The 17911-nt window shown below is 37.8% G+C and overlaps 1 protein-coding gene across 8 annotated transcripts in view; it reads right to left on the minus strand.

Moving 5' to 3' along the window:
* Positions 1–17911, minus strand: part of LOC105463245 (synaptotagmin like 5) — a 243625-nt gene that overhangs the window by 107267 nt on the left and 118447 nt on the right. For 7 of the 8 annotated variants that reach the window (XM_071089131.1, XM_071089130.1, XM_071089128.1 and 4 more), the window contains exon 2: positions 214–690. In XM_071089131.1, the coding sequence (XP_070945232.1) occupies positions 214–332 (119 nt within the window). In that variant the 5' untranslated portion in view covers positions 333–690. Of the gene's footprint in view, positions 1–213; positions 691–3153; positions 3294–17911 lie in introns of those variants that run through there. The other variant, XM_011710252.3, reaches the window with a different exon arrangement.

Raw genomic sequence — 17911 nt, forward strand, 5'->3', positions numbered from 1 at the left:
CAACACCATTTTATTAGCTAAATTTCATTTTCATGTCTGGCTAAATGGTGAAACACCAAAGTTTTCTGATATTTGGGCTACTGCTGAGAACTCATGAAGTTCCTAACTGACCTCTGTCCCCAGTGTGGTTGCACTTGGCCCATTTCTGATCCAAATTGCTTCAAACAAACAGAAAGCAGTCAAGGAGGACTGAAAAAATAAAAAGAATACTACCTTATTCTCTTGTCCTCCACTTTTTTCAAATATTCATCTCTCTTTAGGACGCCCAGGATCATTTCCTTCTCATGATCCAATAAAAATGACAGATTGATGAACTCTGAGTTCTTAGACATGGTATTTCAGCAGCAGCTCTCTGAGTAGCAGTGGTTGAGTCTTCAAGAAGGTAAATTGATATCTACAACTAAGGTTCCCCCAACCAACTCAGAATCACTCAGTTGTTTGGTGTAAAGTGTGTTTTTTACAAGGTCTCTGCAGAATTGCTGATGGTAGTTAAGTATTCTTTCAGGCTATATGTAGAACAGCCTCCACTGGGATTACACTCCAAGAAAGTCATTATAGTTTTAACTGTGAAATGTCTCCAAAGCCTTTGCTGTGGTGTACAGTCAGGCAGCAGCTGAATTTAACTAACGATGCTGAACTTCAGTTCTTCAGAACAGGAATCAGATCCGCTGGGACAGAATGCAGAAAACACTAAGACGGTGGAGAAAAAAAAGAGGAGAGAAAAGTTTAATTAGGCTATTTTTCCCATAGCACTTGTAAAACTGCCTAATTTTGAAATTTTGCTGTATCTGACTCAAAAAACTATTTTTTAAAACAGTAAACATGCATTTTTTAAATCCTTATTTGGTGTTTTTTTAACCAGGAAATGTTATTTGTATTTAGTTGATTCCCGGTTCTCTATGCAAATTCAGTTTTCTCCATTATAATTAGCTTCCTCCGCCAGCTGCATCACATCGCCACTCTTGCAGCTGACTGATGGGTGAATTGGGTCACCACTTTGGGACACTAAGTGCACAATCTGGACTGCCTATAACAGGTCAGGGCCTTTAAGTGGCTCCCTCCTTCTTTCTTCCTTCCTTTCCAAAACTAGGCCCACAGCATAGAAAGCCCTGCTGTTGAAACAAATATGAACCTCTGCTACATGCATCAACCTAAATAGATCTCACAAACACAGCTGAATAAAAAGATTAAGTTACAGGCTGGGTGTGGTGGCTCACGTCTGTAATCCCAACATTTTGGAAGGCCAAGGTGGGAGGATCTCTTGAGGCCAGGAGTTTGAGATCAGCCTGGGCAACATAGTGAGACCCATGTCTCTACAAAATATTTAAAAATTAGCTGGACATGGTGGCAGACACCTGTAGTCCCAGGTACTTGGAAGGCTAAGGCAGGAGGATCACTTGAGCCCAGGACTGTAGTGAGCTTTGAGATTGCGCCACTGCACTATAGCTTGGGCAAAAGAGTGAGACCCTGTCTCTTAAAAACAAAAAAATTACGTTGTGCAAGAATTCATGAAAAAATGATAGCATATATATATATACACACACACATGAATTGTATAACTTGCAAATATATACATATATATAAAATTTGGAAACACATACATTCATAGTATAAATATAGGCAAATAAGGAAATTCAAGATCATGATTACCTCGGGGGGACACAGGTATTCAATTACAGGGGAGAACACAGGGGCTTCAATGCATTGGGTAATGTTTTACTCCCAAAATGAGTGCTTATATCTCCTGATGTACATGGTTGTTTGCGAATTATTCTAGGTACATATCATATATTGTAAAATAGATGTTTTAAAACTACCCCTTTGTCAACATAAAAAGTTCACCAGGCCCTGACTCTCATCCTAACTCTTGAGCACATTCTTTCATGGGTTTGTTACCTGGATTCTCTCTCTAAAGCTGCTTAAGAATGATGACTTCTTGGGTAATCTACCTGATTTTTGTGATTGGGTATCATCCCATGATACTGTCCCTTAGCTTCCCCCCAGAGCTATGAACTACAGTCTACCTGCAAGTTACACTTGGTTTGCTTGCCTCTAGTAAGGCTTCCAGGAATAACTAGATACATACTTAAAGGCTACTTTGGGGCTTCCCAGTAACCATAAGGTCAGGCTGACCCCTAAATCTCAGGAGATCTGAAAGGAGAGGATCTTGTCTAGATCCTTCTCAACTTCCACAAACCCCCATGTGTTTGTTCTATACAGTATACACCAAACCAGAACTTTGCTGAAATGACTCAGAACTGAACTGCTTCCTACAGACCTAGAGCCAACCCCCTCTTAAGAAGCTGCTCAGGTCAGTGCGTATTCTTTGGATTTGCTCTAGGTCTTCCCTCCATCTTGAAAGCTCTAGAGGCAACAGGGCCCAGAGTGCTCCAAGGTTGAAAAGAAGAGGAAGCAATTAGTTTAGGACCAACCGGGCTTTTCAGAAAGGTTAATTGTTTGTTTTTTTGCATCACTGTCAACTACAGTCTCCGCAGAGAAAGAACACAGTTGTTTTTTTCCATCCCTTGTGTATCTCATCTGGTTTTGTGATGAAATGGAAAAAAAAAAAAAAAAGAAAACTCAGTGAATGACTATGTTATCATTACAGTCAGCATTCATTGAAGACATATTTTGTGTTTAAAATGTCAGACTTAGACTGTACTCTGTGAATATTTTATAGAATCGTATTCAGAAATTATTCAAGGGGTTGGTAGCTATAAAAATGCTTGACCTGAAGCTTATAGGTATCCCTGCCTTGGGCTATAAATACAAATCTGCTCTCTAAAAATCCAAGAGTCTGGCCTGTGAAGAGAATGAAGGGAGGGAAGTAACACCATGGGTAGCATATGAAGGTGACAGAGAAGATGAGAGATGAAGTAAGAATATAAGAGAAATAAAATTGCCCTTTGAGAGTGTAATTAACAAAATTAGGCCTAAATGAATTTTTATTCTTCTGTACCTGGACCAACAGACTAATATTATCTGAACTGGTATGTAAGTAGGTGGCTAAGGAGATCAGAAGTAGCCAAAACTCTATCAAGTTTTGATTAATCGGAAAAAGGAATTGTGAGGCTAGTCTTAAGCTGTAGTGAAAATCTGTACTTTGTGCTATAAATTTGTCTTTCTGTGTTGTTCTATAATGGAGAAGGGTACCTTAGGATAGAACACAGGCTTAGGACTCCTGTAAGCACGCTGTTCAAGCCAGCCCAGCAAACTGGTCAGTTAAAACTTTGCTGCAGGTCCCTAAAAAAAAGCAAAAACAAAAACAAAAAACTGGTAACGTTTCCCTCTCATCTTGTTTTATTTCCTTGGGAGCTTGACCTTTTAACTATGTGGCAGTACTTTCTCTTGGTCTCCACCTTCCAGAGAACAGGAACTTTGGAATTCATGTCATGGTTAGCACTAAAAATTATCTTGAGAAGTTAAAAGCCTTTGCAAGCTCAAAATTGGCTGCTCTAGGCTCCTTCTGGGAAGGGCAATGGAAACTGCCCAATGCTGTAGCTCAGCATCAGAGGCTTCACTGTTTTACAATGGTGGCCCAGGTTCAATTCCGGGATTAGGGAATGAGTCTTTTCCAGTTTGATATCTGTGTGACCTTTGCCATTTGTAGATTCTCTTCCCCTCCATGATGAACAACTTCCGGCTTCACTTCTTGAGTTTTTCCTTTCTTTGAGCACCTGGGAGGTTTCCTTTGGTAAAGCTCAGAAGACAGGAATATTGGCCATTTGGCCTGGCTAAAGTTCAGGAATAAGAGATTTAAAAGGACTTTTTAAAAAGAGTGCTATGGTTAAAAGTTAGCTTATTTTTAAGTGGATATTCAAGCTCTAACAGCATGAGACTCCTTGGGAAAAACAGAGGAGGCACCACAGACTGGGTTTTGGGAAAAACCCGTTTTCTTCATGAAACCCCAGGAATTGGAAATGGATAGATTCCTTTAAAAATCTAAGGTTCTATTCTGTTTTGCATTGCATTATCCAATGTTTTTTACTTTTGGGGAGTCAGAAATTGCTTAGTATTATGAGATAACTATGGTGTGTAATAACTAGGTAGGAAATATACTTTTGGGGAAGGCTAATGGCAGTTATTGGGGAATATGTGGCTTTTTGCATGTTTAGATCAGAGAAGCATGCTGTTGGCAACCTAGAAGGTTAAAAAAAAAGTCCCCACCCACCACTGAGAGATAAGACTCCCATGGAGATGGGCTGATTCCCTCTTTTTGGGATCCAGGATCTGGCATAAAAATGGGATTGTTAATTTTGTATATCTGTTTTGCCTTCCAGCTGTGCCTGCAAGTTAAGCCCTAGAAACTGCACGCCTTAAAGAGAAACTTAGAAACTGGCAAATGAAAAGTCTTACAATTACTGAATCTTCTCCTGTATGTATATTTATGTGTTGTGTGTGTGTGTGTGATATGTTTAATATCTTTAATTAGTTTAAAAATAAGAGCTTAAATCAAATATTTTGTCAGAAAAGTAAGAAGTGTAATGCCTTTTAGTACATGTGACTTAAGTAATCTTTGGAAAATAAACAGAGTTTTAAAGATTATTGATAAAAGAAACACATTTGGTCTAAATTTTACAGGTCAGATATTAAGTTTACTAAATGCTTTAAGGTCATAAATTGCTTCTTTGACTTTTGAAAATTGTTCAATTTACCTACTTTAGAGCATTAGATTCTAGATAAGACCTGGGGACATGTGGTGTTAGCCATGCCCCCTAGCTATGCTTGAAAAAGTCACATCTTATCTGTTGTCCTAGGCTCCATACCTAGTACATAATTAAAATCGCTTACTAACCAGGTTTTCCACCAAAAGTAAAAATTGCTAAAAGCTAACACTGTAATATGTTATTGAGACAACTGAAGAAACAGTTTTACATGCGAAGTGTGTAAAGAAACTGAAATGCATTTTTGGTAAAATATTATAAGAAGTCATAGGAATATGGATTTTTTTGCCTAAGAGTTTAAAGGATTGTTTGAAATTAGACACTCAAACACTTGAAGGTTTGAGTGAGCTGTGAAAGGCTTGTGACAAATTAATCTCGTAAAAGAAATTCTGTGTGTGAACATACTGGCTAAGTTAAAGGGGTATTATTCAGTTTTTCCATGAATTGAACATTGGGATATAAGCACAAAAGGTTTTTCTTAGAGCACTAATCTGCTTTTTAACATAAATTTGTAAAGGGTTATAAAAGGTATAAGAATCTTACCTTAATTCAAATATTAAAATTGGGTGGATATATCTATAAAGTTTTATTAAGGATAGGGTTTAACATTAATAGTACACTAATATAAAAATCACATTTGGCTTATTTGGTATAAAAATCATACAGGAAACATTGTCAACATTGCCACCAAGGTAATCAAATTTCTTTGTCAATCATGTTTTTTGACTGTGGCTGCCCTGAGAAATTTTTGTCATCCACCAACAGTTGTCTTATTTTAGTCCTATTTAAAAGGTGGTTTATAGTCAGCTAAAGGACTCTGACAGGTGTTCTTGAATGCAGGTTTCTGATAACGTTGGGGATTATGACATTAGAATAAATAAAAAAACTTTCAGGACTCTCATGAAAAACTGAAATGTTGATAAATATCAAGCAGGACAGGAGTTAACTGCATGGATTGAACTAATAGAAGACCAAAGTGATCTTTTGATTTTTTGCTTAAAACATTGCTGATCCTTTGTTTTGTTTTTCAGAGTCGAGACAACTTTTCTTTTGAGCTATTTACAGCTTTTAACAGTCGAGTAAAGTATACTCTTGTGAACAAAATTTGGGGCATATTTGTTTCTCTCTACCTGACTTCTCCAGAATTGGAACCTATTTGTGAGTATTTTTAACTTACGGCAATATAGTTATTTGCATAAGCACAATAAGAATCTGTTTTCTTTTGCAACAGGACACAATTGGAGAAACTGGTTATTTTACCAAGGCTTTGACTGGAGTGGTGCATTTTCCTTTAAGGATTCAAACTTGACTTGCAGAGCTAATAAAAGCCCCTTGGGAAAACTGGCCTTATACCTTCTCTACACATTCCCTGTACAGGGTTTCTGACTTGTGGTAAGTAAAGAATGTCACTTTCTAATAGGTCCAGGAGCTGCAAGTTATCTTGGGACCTCAAGAGGAGAAGAATTGGCTGTGCGCAGTGGCTCACGCCTGTAATCCCAGCATTTTGGGAGGCTGAGGTGGGCAGATCACAAGGTCAGGAGTTCGAGATCAACCTGGCGAACATAGTGAAACCCCCATCTCTACTAAAAATACAAAAAATTAGCAAGGCATGGTGGCAGGCACCGGTAATTCCAGATACTCAGGAAGGTGAGGCAGGAGAATATCTTGAACTCAAGAGGCAGAGGTTGCAGTTAGCCAAGATCACACCATTGCACTCCAGCCTGGGCAACAAAGTGAAACTCCATTTCAAAAAAAAAAGAAGAATTTATTCATAGATATTTGAGGATATAAACCCATGGCTGGGCTTGGCTTTAAAAAAAGGTATTATTTGAGATTTCTCATGGAACAGAGTTCCATCAAAGCCAATTTAAAAAGCCTATGTGAAAAATAATTATTCTTGCTGCACTTTATACAAATAATCAGGATAAGTATAAGACTAAGGATTATTTTGCAATCAAATCGGTCTTACCATGATTTGTCTTTAATACAAATGGAAAACTGGAGAGAGAAAAATTATGTTTCCAGAAGTATGGTACTCCTGTTATTAAACTCTAGTTCTCATCAGTTGTTTTTTGTTGTTGTTGTTGTTGTTGTCGTTTTTTTCCTGCAATTTAGACTGACCCTGCTTATTCCTGTGAACCAATTCGTGATGTCTGACTGCATCTCAAAAGAAACAAAAGGGATGTGTAATGTAAAAATATGGTTCAATATTCTAATTCTGGGCACATATTGAAATTGGCTAGTGACTCCATATCAGCTTGTTTCCAACAGTTGCCCAGTTCATGGAAAGCCTTCTAATTTAGTTTACTTGGGATAATTTTGCTTATCTTGCTTTACTGTTGTGGAATATATTGCTGTTGTACTCTTTGTGTAATAATGCAAAATAAGTTTACTGAAAATTTTCTTAAATTGAATACTTACTAATCTTCCAGATATCACATTTTGTCAGAACTCAAGAGTTATGAATGGCCCTCACGATACTGACACTTTCTGACTGAGCTCCTCTCTACCTTGAATACAAGAGACCCTAATAGTTAGGCAGGAATATCATCACCCCTGTTCAGCATGAAGAAGTTACAGAAGATGGATCTTCATTTCTCTGCAACCCTTAGGATTAAGGATTCTCTTGTAAAAGGGAAGGGGAAAATGTAAGAGATGTTTGAATCAGAACAACGCCATCTTAAATAGGAGCTGGGTAAAGTGAGGCTGAAACCTACTGGGCTGCATTCCCAGATGGTTAAGTATTCTAAGTCACAGGATGAGACAGGAAGTCAGCACAAGATACAGGTCATAAAGACCTCGTTGATAAAACTGTTTGCAGTAAAGAAGCTGCAAAACCAAGATGGTGATGAGTGACCTCTGGTCATCCTCACTGCTACACTCCCACCAGTGCCATGACAGTTTACAGACGCCATGGCAACATCAGGAAGTTACCCTGTATGGTCTAAAAAGGGGAGGCATGAATAATCCACCCCTTGTTTAGCATATAATCCAGAAATAAGCATAAAAATGGACAACCAACAGCCCTCGGGGCTGCTCAGCCTATGGAGTAGCCGTTCTTTTATTCCTTTACTTTCTTAATAAACTTGCTTTCACTGTACTCTATGGACTCACTTCCAATTCTTTCTTGTGTGAGATCCAAGAACCCTCTCTTGGGATCTGGATCAGGACCCCTTTCCAGTAACAGTTGGCTAAGGAGATCAGAAGTAGGCAAAACTCTATCAAGAAAATCAGGATGTTTTCTCCAGAAGGCAGCACTGGACTATGATTATAAATTTAGTAAGATAGAATGCAGTTGATGATAACACAGTCCTTCCAGAGAAATACAGGGTGAAGAAAAGGAGACAGTGAACGAAAGCATAGACAAGGAAGATTTAAGGAGCTAGGTGATGACAGTGCCCATCCAGACTCCAACTAGAGAAAGGGAATGAAAATGAAAATAATTGTTTGTTCCCTGTAGCGCATGTTCCACACTAGGTGATGGAGCCTCATTCTGGGAAATTTTCATGCCATGAATCACTCAAATCATACAGCTAATTCCCCTTGCTCAATCTCACTTCCTCCCAGACACTTTTGATTATAAGTTGGCTTCCCATAGAGCTCTCCCTTGAGGAGTGAATGTTCTGGTCCTGTTTATGGAGTTCTCCATGTTTGGTTTAGTTTGAACCCATGTCAGATCTGTTTGCTGTGTGCTAACCAAATCAAATTTTTCAGCCTTTGCACTGAAGACCAGCATCTGGGCTGCAATGACTTCACCTGAGGATATATCATTGCGTATCTCTTTTCAGCTATCTCATACCTCACCTGGAGAATCCCTTACCCATTACACATTTTAATCAAGTAGAGAAAAAAATGAGTAATTGATCCTCATTCTTTTAGTTAAATGTGGCTAGTAAACACTAGTCAGATTAGGAGAGTGAAATTCCTTTTTCTTTTATTCTTCAATTCCTAACTTAAACAGATCTCTCTCTTTAAATGTAGATGTAGATTTTTCCCTCTGTGGCCAGTAACCTTGTTGAACTATGCTAAGCTATTTAAAAAGGTGACAAGATGCTTTGTACGTCATTCTGTTGCATTTCGGCATAGATAACTTTGGACAAGTCATTAACTTCTGATTGTCAAAAAGATGTGATAATCAAATATTCTCATAGCATCACAAAGGGACATAAGTTTAAAAAGCATCTGTTTTGAGTGACACACACTTAAAAATAATAGGGGCCGATATTTGAATCAAAGGAAAGGGTATGTCTGAATATATCTCATTACTGTGTACTTGAAATGCAGCTTTAAATATAGAATATTTCTGAGAGTGCTCCTAGGATGAAATTAATAGAAATAAAGTTAATTTCCTGTTTGCCTGTCACCATGTGACAACACAAATTAGATGAGTTTTCAGCACACTTACAGACATGTTTAGGATGCTTAGAATACAAGCTAAATCACATATGCAAAATTCCCTTGAGGATGCCTTTCAAACAGAGGAGCAGTCATCCTGCAAGGCAGCTGTGATTGGATTACCACAAGTACAGCAGTCCACATGACTGTCAAAAGGTGAGAACTGCCACGCTGTGGATAGAGAAAAAAGTAGTACTTTTACAACGAACCCCAAACTAAATGATTCAAGGATAGATGCTGTGAAATTGCAGGCATTTCTTTGCAACAGAGCCATTTCTTCTCACACGGGCAATTCTGTGTGGTACATTACGTGGGAGTGCCATAGTCAAGATTTTTTAAAATTTCACAATGATATTGATTATCCAAATAACAATAGAGAGGCTAACGGTGCCATCAACTTCATACCAATGCTTCAAGAGCAGTATCCTCAGAATGCTCCAAATAATAACCACTAACACTTATTCAACTAATCCTTATGACTTCCTAATGAAAAAAATTGTTATTATTCCTATTTTATAGATGAGAAAACTGAGGCACAGAGATGTTAAGTAACTTGCCCAAGGTCAACTGGTAAGTAATTCAGAACAGTTTGATTTCAGGGACCCTGCTTGTAACCACTATATTTGAGGCCACACATTGCCTTCATGGAACAACAGTATCCCATGAGACGTTATTAGATATTCTGTGGAATTGTTAACAGTGCTGTATTAGTCCATTTTCATACTGCTATGAAGAAATACCTGAGACTGGGTAATTTATTTAAAAAAAAAAAAAAAAGAGCTTTAATGGACTCACATTTCCATATGGCTGGGGAGGTCTCACAATCATGGTGGAAGACAAAGGAGGAGCAAAGGCACATCTTACATGGTGGCAGGCAAAAGAGCGAGTGCAGGGGAACTGCCCTTTATTAAACCATCAGATCTCATGAGACTTATTCACTATCACAAGAACAGCATGGGAAAACCTGTCCCCATGATTCAATTACCTCCCACCAGGTCCCTCTCACAACACATGGGGATTATGGGAGCTACAATTCAAGAGATTTGGGTGGGGACACAGCCAAACTATATCAAGTGATGTCATTCAACAAAAATTTTGGATACTTAAACCAAGTTAAATATTTTCTTTTTCTACAGAACTTCTCAGAGTCTTTAATGTCCATGTGAATTTTCACAGAACTCTCAGTATGGAAAAAGGCAAAATGGCAAAAACTGCAATTACTTTTGTGCCAACCTAATATTTAAGATTATTGGTTATTTTCTTGGCATTGTGTATTTTGATATTTTTAAAGAGAAGACTACTTCTACCTTTAAAAATGCTGGCAAAGAGAAAGCCTTAATAAACATTTCAAAAGAGAAAGATTTGGAAAATAAGTTATAAGATACACTTACTTTATAGTGTAATTATCAATAGTAGAAATTTTGCAATAGTCTAAAGTTAGAAGCTGTTAGATTCTATTAGAGTTAGAAGTTCTAGAAGCTGGAAAAGACAACAATACCAATGTTCAATTTTAAAATGAGGCATTTAATATACATGGACATGGAAAATATCTTAAGTTATATTTTGAGCTGAAAATAGACAAGATAATTACACTTTTTAATGCAAATGCTTTTAAAACAATGCAGTAGATATATGCATGTCTATAATAAATGTAAATGCATAATAAAAGGCACAGAATAATGCATATTGATCGTGAATCAGGTTGCATATGAAGATGAGAGTTGGATTGTTAGGGGTCAGAGAAGGGATGAACAGGGACTTATTTCCATATTGTTTATTATTTTGGATGTATTCATATAACCATATATTATTTTATGTCTTCAAAAAATTTTCAAGGACCAGTAAGGTGTGGTGACTGACTAGAGTAAGAAGCCAAAGAAAGAAAGAGGCCAAAAATAATGTTAAGAATTGAATCCTAGAAGAATACAGGTGACATTGCTAGGAACATGGAAGCTGAAAAATGTGCTGGCTTTTGTGGGAAATAATGGATTTGGGTTTCAGATATGCTGTGAATTGGGTGACACCACCATGGTTCATCAGCATCATAGTTTTGTGCCTCCAATCTGGCTCTTCTATGTGCAATTCCAAAATACAAATTGATAATTGTTGCTCTTATACTGAATACCCTTTGATGTCTTCCCTTTGCTTTTTAAGAGTTCAAGTTGCTTAATATGGTTTACAAAACCCTTCATGATTTGGCCCTTGCTTACCTCTCTCTAACGTATCTATCCTCTAATCACACTCAAAATTTCATTCCTCTAAAAAAGCCGTAATCTTCCTCACCTCCAGATCCTCCTATTTGTAAGACTCTGCCTGGAATACTTTCCCCATTTCTCCATCTCCCAATTCCTAAGTATCCACAGGGATCTGCTTAAATGGCTGACTCCTAGTTTAGCTTAGCTATCTATGATAAACTGAATCATGGCTCCCAGAGAAGTCCATGTCCTTATCCCCAGAACCTGTGAATATGTTACCTTAGATGGCAAAACTTTGCAGATGTGATTACGCAAATGATCTTGAGATGAAGAGATTAGCCTGGATTACATGGGTGATCCCAATGTAATCACAATGGTCCTTATAAGAGTGAGGTAGTAGAGTTAAAGTCAGAAAAGCAGGTGTGACGACACAAGCAGAGGCTGAGGTGATAGGCTTTGAAGTTGGAGGAATAGCCACTAGCCAAGGAATGCAGATGGCCTCTAGAAGCTGGAAAAGACAAGGAAAAAGATTCTCCTGCAGGCTCCAGAAGAAATGCAACCTGCTAACACCATGATTTTAGTCTCTCAAGACTCATTTTGGACTTTTAACCTTCAGAACTCTAAGATAATACATTTGTGTTGTTTTAAGACAATATGTTTGTGGTGATTGGTTACAGCAGCAACTGGAAACTCATAGTATCTATTCAATACATTTTCATACTTCTCTTACAGTAACACTGTATCAGTTGGGATAGGCTAACACAGCATTATTCAAAGTGTGGGTTGCAGACCAGTGCAGATCTGTAAACTTACGGGTTTGCAATTATATAAGTAAAGAAATTGAGAATAAGCATTTAGAAATGTTTATAGCAATTTGACAGAGTAATTTTAAATCTGTTGCATCTAATGAAAATTTATACTTGAATGTTTATGTATTTCCTGTCTCATTTATCTGCTAATTTATTTAAATTGTATTTTACGAAAATACTATTCTATCCAGGTTGAAAATAAAAGTAACAAACAACCTGATCCTTCACCACAGATATTTTGAGCAATACTGGGGTAGAGTATGTTGTGACACAAATAACTTGCAAATTGCAACAGCTTGTAACAGCACAGGTTTATTTCATATTTCTTGGTCATGCTATGTATCCCTCAAGAATCCAGGCTGTTTAGGTAGCTACCATCTTGAACACTGCCAGTTGCCACACCAGAGGGAAAAAAGAGTTCTGAAAGGTCTCATTCTAGGAGTTAAATGTCCTGGCCTGGAAGTGAAAAGCATTATTTCTACTTACTACTTACAACTCCTTAAACAGAACTGGTGGTCACTTAGCCCTACCCAGTTACAAGGGGGCCAGTAAATGGTATCCTACCATCTGCCTACAAGAGGAAGAAATCATAAATATTTGGTGAACAATGCTAAGGACTATGCCAAGCACTCATCATGCTGATTTAAAATGCTGATTTTAACCAACATGCATTGGTTTTCCCTGCTAGTGTCTAAGCTCTGTGGGATATCTCATTTTGTCTTGATCAGCCCTGTATTCTTAACACCTCACAGCTCCTGGCACCATAGTAGGTATTTGAAAATATTGCCAAATGAATAAATTAATGAATTCAATGCAAAATACAACATTTGAGAAGTGGTGCTTAAAATGGAAATTGGAATATAGCCCCTCACCACAAGGCCTGACAAGCAAAACTAAAGACTCCTCAAAGGGCTTCTGCAATACTTGCATACATCTCTTTGTTTGCAGGAGAGATTCATAAATATTGTTGGCAACAGTTGGTCCCTTAGATCATCAATGACAACTATAGGCTCTTCACCTAAAAAATATACACATACATTCTAATGACAAAGGGAGGTAATTTCAGGGGTTTATAAACTGTGGTCACCCGAGGGCTTATGGTCCACAGGGTAAGCACTGCTAATACAACATCTTCAGAATAAAAGACTGACTTTGTGGACTCTCTCAGAGTTGGTGTTGGAGAAAGTGTGGGGTAAGGGAAAGGGTGTGGGCTTTGGAAACTAATGGAATTAAAATTCTACTCCCTGAGAGAATAACATAGACGTGCTACTTTGTCTTTGCATCTCAGTTTATCCATCTGTTAAATGGGCATATTAATATCTACTTCCTGGGTTTGAAGTGAATATTAAAATGAGTTAATGTATAAAAAGTGTCTAGCACAATGCCTGGCACATAACAGATGCTCAGAAAATTTAGACCCCTCCATCCTTTCTATTCTTACTGAAGTTAAGCAATACATCATTAAAATGCATCAGTCCAATACAAACCTCCATTCCCTTTGATTCACAAAATACCCAGAGGTCTCTGGCTTCCTAGACTTTCTATTAATAATTTATAAGTCTTAACAATTTCTTAGAAACATCATAATTTTTAATTAATACAATTATTAATAATACTAATATCCTTTTTATATGTGATGGCATGCTTGAAGGTTCACAACACAAAGGCAGTGAAAAGAAAACTCAGGATACAAAATTACTTATGCAGTATGGTCCCAATTATATTAAAATAAATATACACACACACACACACACACACACACACACACACATATATGTATTATAGAAGAAAAAATGAGAAAAATAAGCCAAAGTATTAAGTCTATTTCTGGATAGTTATAAGTGTATTGTAATATCTTCTTTATAATTTTATTTATTTATATGTTTTTACAATGAATACATGTTACATATAAAATCAGTTTAAAAACACAGCAAATGGCATTTCTGTCAAAAATATCTTATAGCCATATTACCTCTGCTTCATATGTCATGATACACAATGCATATATCCACTGATTATCAATAATTATCATGCTAGACTACTGAACAGGAGAAGAACAGTATGAGTGCCATATAGTTTTGAAGTTAATAAATCTAGTTCGTAAAGTAATGTTTAATTCACAAAGACATGTTTAGTCTGAAGAAAATATAAAACCAAAGAACAGATAGAATGAGTTATAGAGCTTATAAATGTTCATGCAGTAAACATGTATAAAACCATGTGTCAGAAACTATGTGGGGCCAGGCACAGTGGCTCAGGTCTATAATCCCAGCTCTTTGGGAGGCCAAAGCAGGTGGATCACCTGAGTTTAGGAGTTTGAAACTAGCCTGGGCAATATAGTGAGATCTCATCTCTGCTATAAATACAAAAGTTAGTTGGGCATAGTGGCACGCACCTGTAGTCCCAGCTACTTGGGAGGCTGAGTAGCTACTTGATCCTGGGAGGTGGAGGGTGCAGTGAGCCAAGATCACATCACTGCACTCCAGCCTAGGCAACAGAGTGAGACTTTGTCTCAAACAAACAAACAAACAAACAAGAAACAGAAAAAGAAACTATGCTAGATCTAGGGGACACATTCATGAAGAATGCATAGGTTCTGTTTTCAAGGGGCTTCTCTCTATTTTCTATTATTTTCTGGTGGAGACAAACATAAACATAAAATCACGGTTTCATAAATCCCAATTTTGGCTTCGAGAACATAAAGGAAAAAACAATTAGGAAAAAAAAAGTGGTCATTCTAGGTTGTAAAGACAGCAAATGTGAAAAAGTCATAAGAACACAAAACTAGTCCAGAAGAAATAGTGACTAACTCCAGGTCTGGGGTCTGGGTTAATATTGGAAAGCTAAGAGAAAGGGGGATGTCAGAGTGGGAGGAATTTGGCATCCAAAGAATATGGACTTTATCCAGTGTTTTTCAAACTGTATCTTCAGGAATGTTTTCTTACGAAACACAGCGAAAGAGGCTGAGTGGCCAAGCCTGTGGCGCCGATGCCTGCTTCAAACAGAGCAGCTCCGTTTTCATCTGTTCTATAAGTTGGATTTCCTGGTAGGATTTTACTTGAAGAAAGAATTCCATGACCTTAAGAAGCCTGAAAACTGTTCTCATGCCATCAAGCTGTTGAATGCTTTAAAGCTAAGGAATAGCACAATCGTATTTGAATTTTAGATTTGTTTTTTGAAAGACCAGCATTCAGTGACTGGATGAAAGAGAGGGGAAAGGTCAGGTAGACAAAATGAGGAGGCTCCTGCAGGAGTGCCAGGGAGAGATTAGGAACTAAAGCTGTGGTAGTGGGAAGGGAAATAAGAGTCATTTTTGAGATGTTTCAGAATAATCTCAATAAGATCCAGTGACCTTCTAGATGTGGGTGGTATGGAAGAGAAAAGAGAGCGACTCTTTGCACCATGGGGAACTGCAAAGTTTCTTAAATTTTAGTCTGCATAAGAATACCTAAGTAGATTGTTACAAATAGATTTCTGGGTGTCTATCTCCAGAGAGCCTGATTCAGTACCACTGGGGTAAAGCCTAGAAATGTTGATGATAATACTGTTCACAGTGATGGAGAGTACAAGACAAAAAAAGCTGAAAGAGAAAAAAAATAATTAATTGCAATTTAGATATGTTGAGGTCCAGGTACTTATGATGCAACAACAAAGAACTGTCCAGAAGGGCATTTAGAATAGGAAACTTCCAATAAACTGTTTATAGTTTATCAGATGTCTATACTAGAGGTATTTAATTGGGAATCATTGGTGCCTAGATGGTGGATGGTGGCTGATGCCATGCAAGCAAGCGAGATTTCCAGGAAGAGAAGCGAAAGGGGCAAAAGATAGAATCATGAGAAGCAACAATATTTAAAGAATGGACAGAGTGTGGCAGGCCAGGACTCACTAACGCAGGCCTCCATAACAACTGTTTCAGCACTGACTGAGTGGTGAAGTTAAATATTAAAAGCTGATAGAGCCAGTGCCCTTACACAAAGGCTGGAAGGTCACAAAAGCCCACCAAGAGTTTTGCCCAGGCCTTTCCTGGGCCTTGAAGCATGGCAAGATAATGAAGGAATTCTTAACAGGACCCTTTTAGGATTAAACAAACTTTATTGGCGGGCTGAAGAAGCTCCCCAGACCTCCACAAACAAGTTTATTGGGGGTCTGAAGGAACACCCCAGATCTCTATGATTTAGCAGGAGACAAGATAAGGGTAATCACCCCTGGAACATGGACCCATTTAGATTAAGTAAATTTACTGAGGCTCCAGAGGAAGGTCTTCAGGACTCAGAAGAAGTAAATCACTTCTTCTAATCTAATTTTTTGACTTTGTAATTTTGAGTTGTACTGGAGATATTTTTCAGCTGTACTCAGTTACAGAAATAAACTTCCTTCTTTCCCAGCTTATCTGAATCTCATTATTGGACCATGAGAATAAGCAGCCTGGTCTTCGGTTTGGTCCAGGAACAAGAGGAATAAATGAGATGATGAAAGAGACTGAAGAGGGATGATCAACAGAATGGGAGGAGCAGTTAGTTAAGTCTAACGAACTGGGAGTCAAGTATATCACACAGAGTCAATGATGTAGGTCATTGCTAAGTTCAGATTTCAACTAAACAATCAAGTAAACTGTTAACACCTCCAGCTGCAAGAAGTGTCACACTAAACCCAGAATCTCTGAAAAAGGCACCATATCAATACATTCAGCCTATCCAGTGTTATATTACATCTTCCTTGGCCTAACGTTCTAGGTTTCTAATGATATAAATTAGTAAATCCTGGAATTATTTTGGTGTATAATCTAATTCCATCCAGGTCAGACTTTGTACTTGTTCCCCTGGAGCATGCTGAAAGCTGACCACGGTTGCGGGCCTTGTGGCAATGGGGATTGGTTGGAAGAAGGAAGTGGGTTTTGAGAATGGATAACCTCTTGCATCAAAAAATGACAACGACAAAAAGATTGGCTGAAAAATTAACCATTAGTTAGGAGATCTAAAGTTGTCATAGACTAAGACATAAGGAAAAAATAGTTCAAGATGGATGTCTGAGAGGATGCTCTGCAATAGAGGCTTGTGGTGCAGGAGACCACCTGAAACCTGGAGAATTTTGAAGTCATGCATATTCAGGCATTAACATAGCATAGATCATTTTTGTAGGATTCAAAGTGAGTTAGTGTTGGAAAATAAGCAGAAATGTCTTCATATATGAAGGCATATGAAATGCATGGTCAGACAGCTCTTGAAAGTTCAGTGCTCTGAACAAACACCTTAATGTAAGTAGCTTGAAGGTGAGTGTAAGAAGATACAATATTCTACCTGTAAGTTTGGTGAACCACCATCCAATCCCAATTAACCAAACTCTCTATATGGATTGCAGATTACTCTTAGGGAATCTTGCTTCCAAGATCATAGAGACATGACCTAACTGAAAAGGCACGAGGGTCTTTTGTGGACACCCACCCATGCTATCACTAGGAGAGTAGCTTGAAGCTCTAGGGAGATGTATTTTTAAACTAAACATGAAGTTGACCCTCATCTGCCCAGATCTCTCCTCTAGAAGAGGAGTTATACATAAACATAGCCAGCTTGCTGCCCCTTATACTTGGTTAGGATTCCTATAAGTCTGATTGATAATATGTCTGCCACATGTAGCAAGGAGCTGTGGAGAGTAAGATGAACAACATTTCTGCTCCTTAAAGGTGGCTTTCCCCCATGGTCTGTATTAGAGGTTGGCAAACTTCTATTAAGGAACAATGAGTAAATATTTTAGATGTTTTGTGCCAAGAGCCAAAACCATAGCTTTTTTGTGGATAATTATGCATCAATCAAGAAAATAAATGTCTACCAATATTTTACTGATGACA

This window comes from Macaca nemestrina, chromosome X (genome assembly GCF_043159975.1).
Source record: "Macaca nemestrina isolate mMacNem1 chromosome X, mMacNem.hap1, whole genome shotgun sequence".
In the NCBI taxonomy this organism is placed as follows: domain Eukaryota; kingdom Metazoa; phylum Chordata; class Mammalia; order Primates; family Cercopithecidae; genus Macaca; species Macaca nemestrina.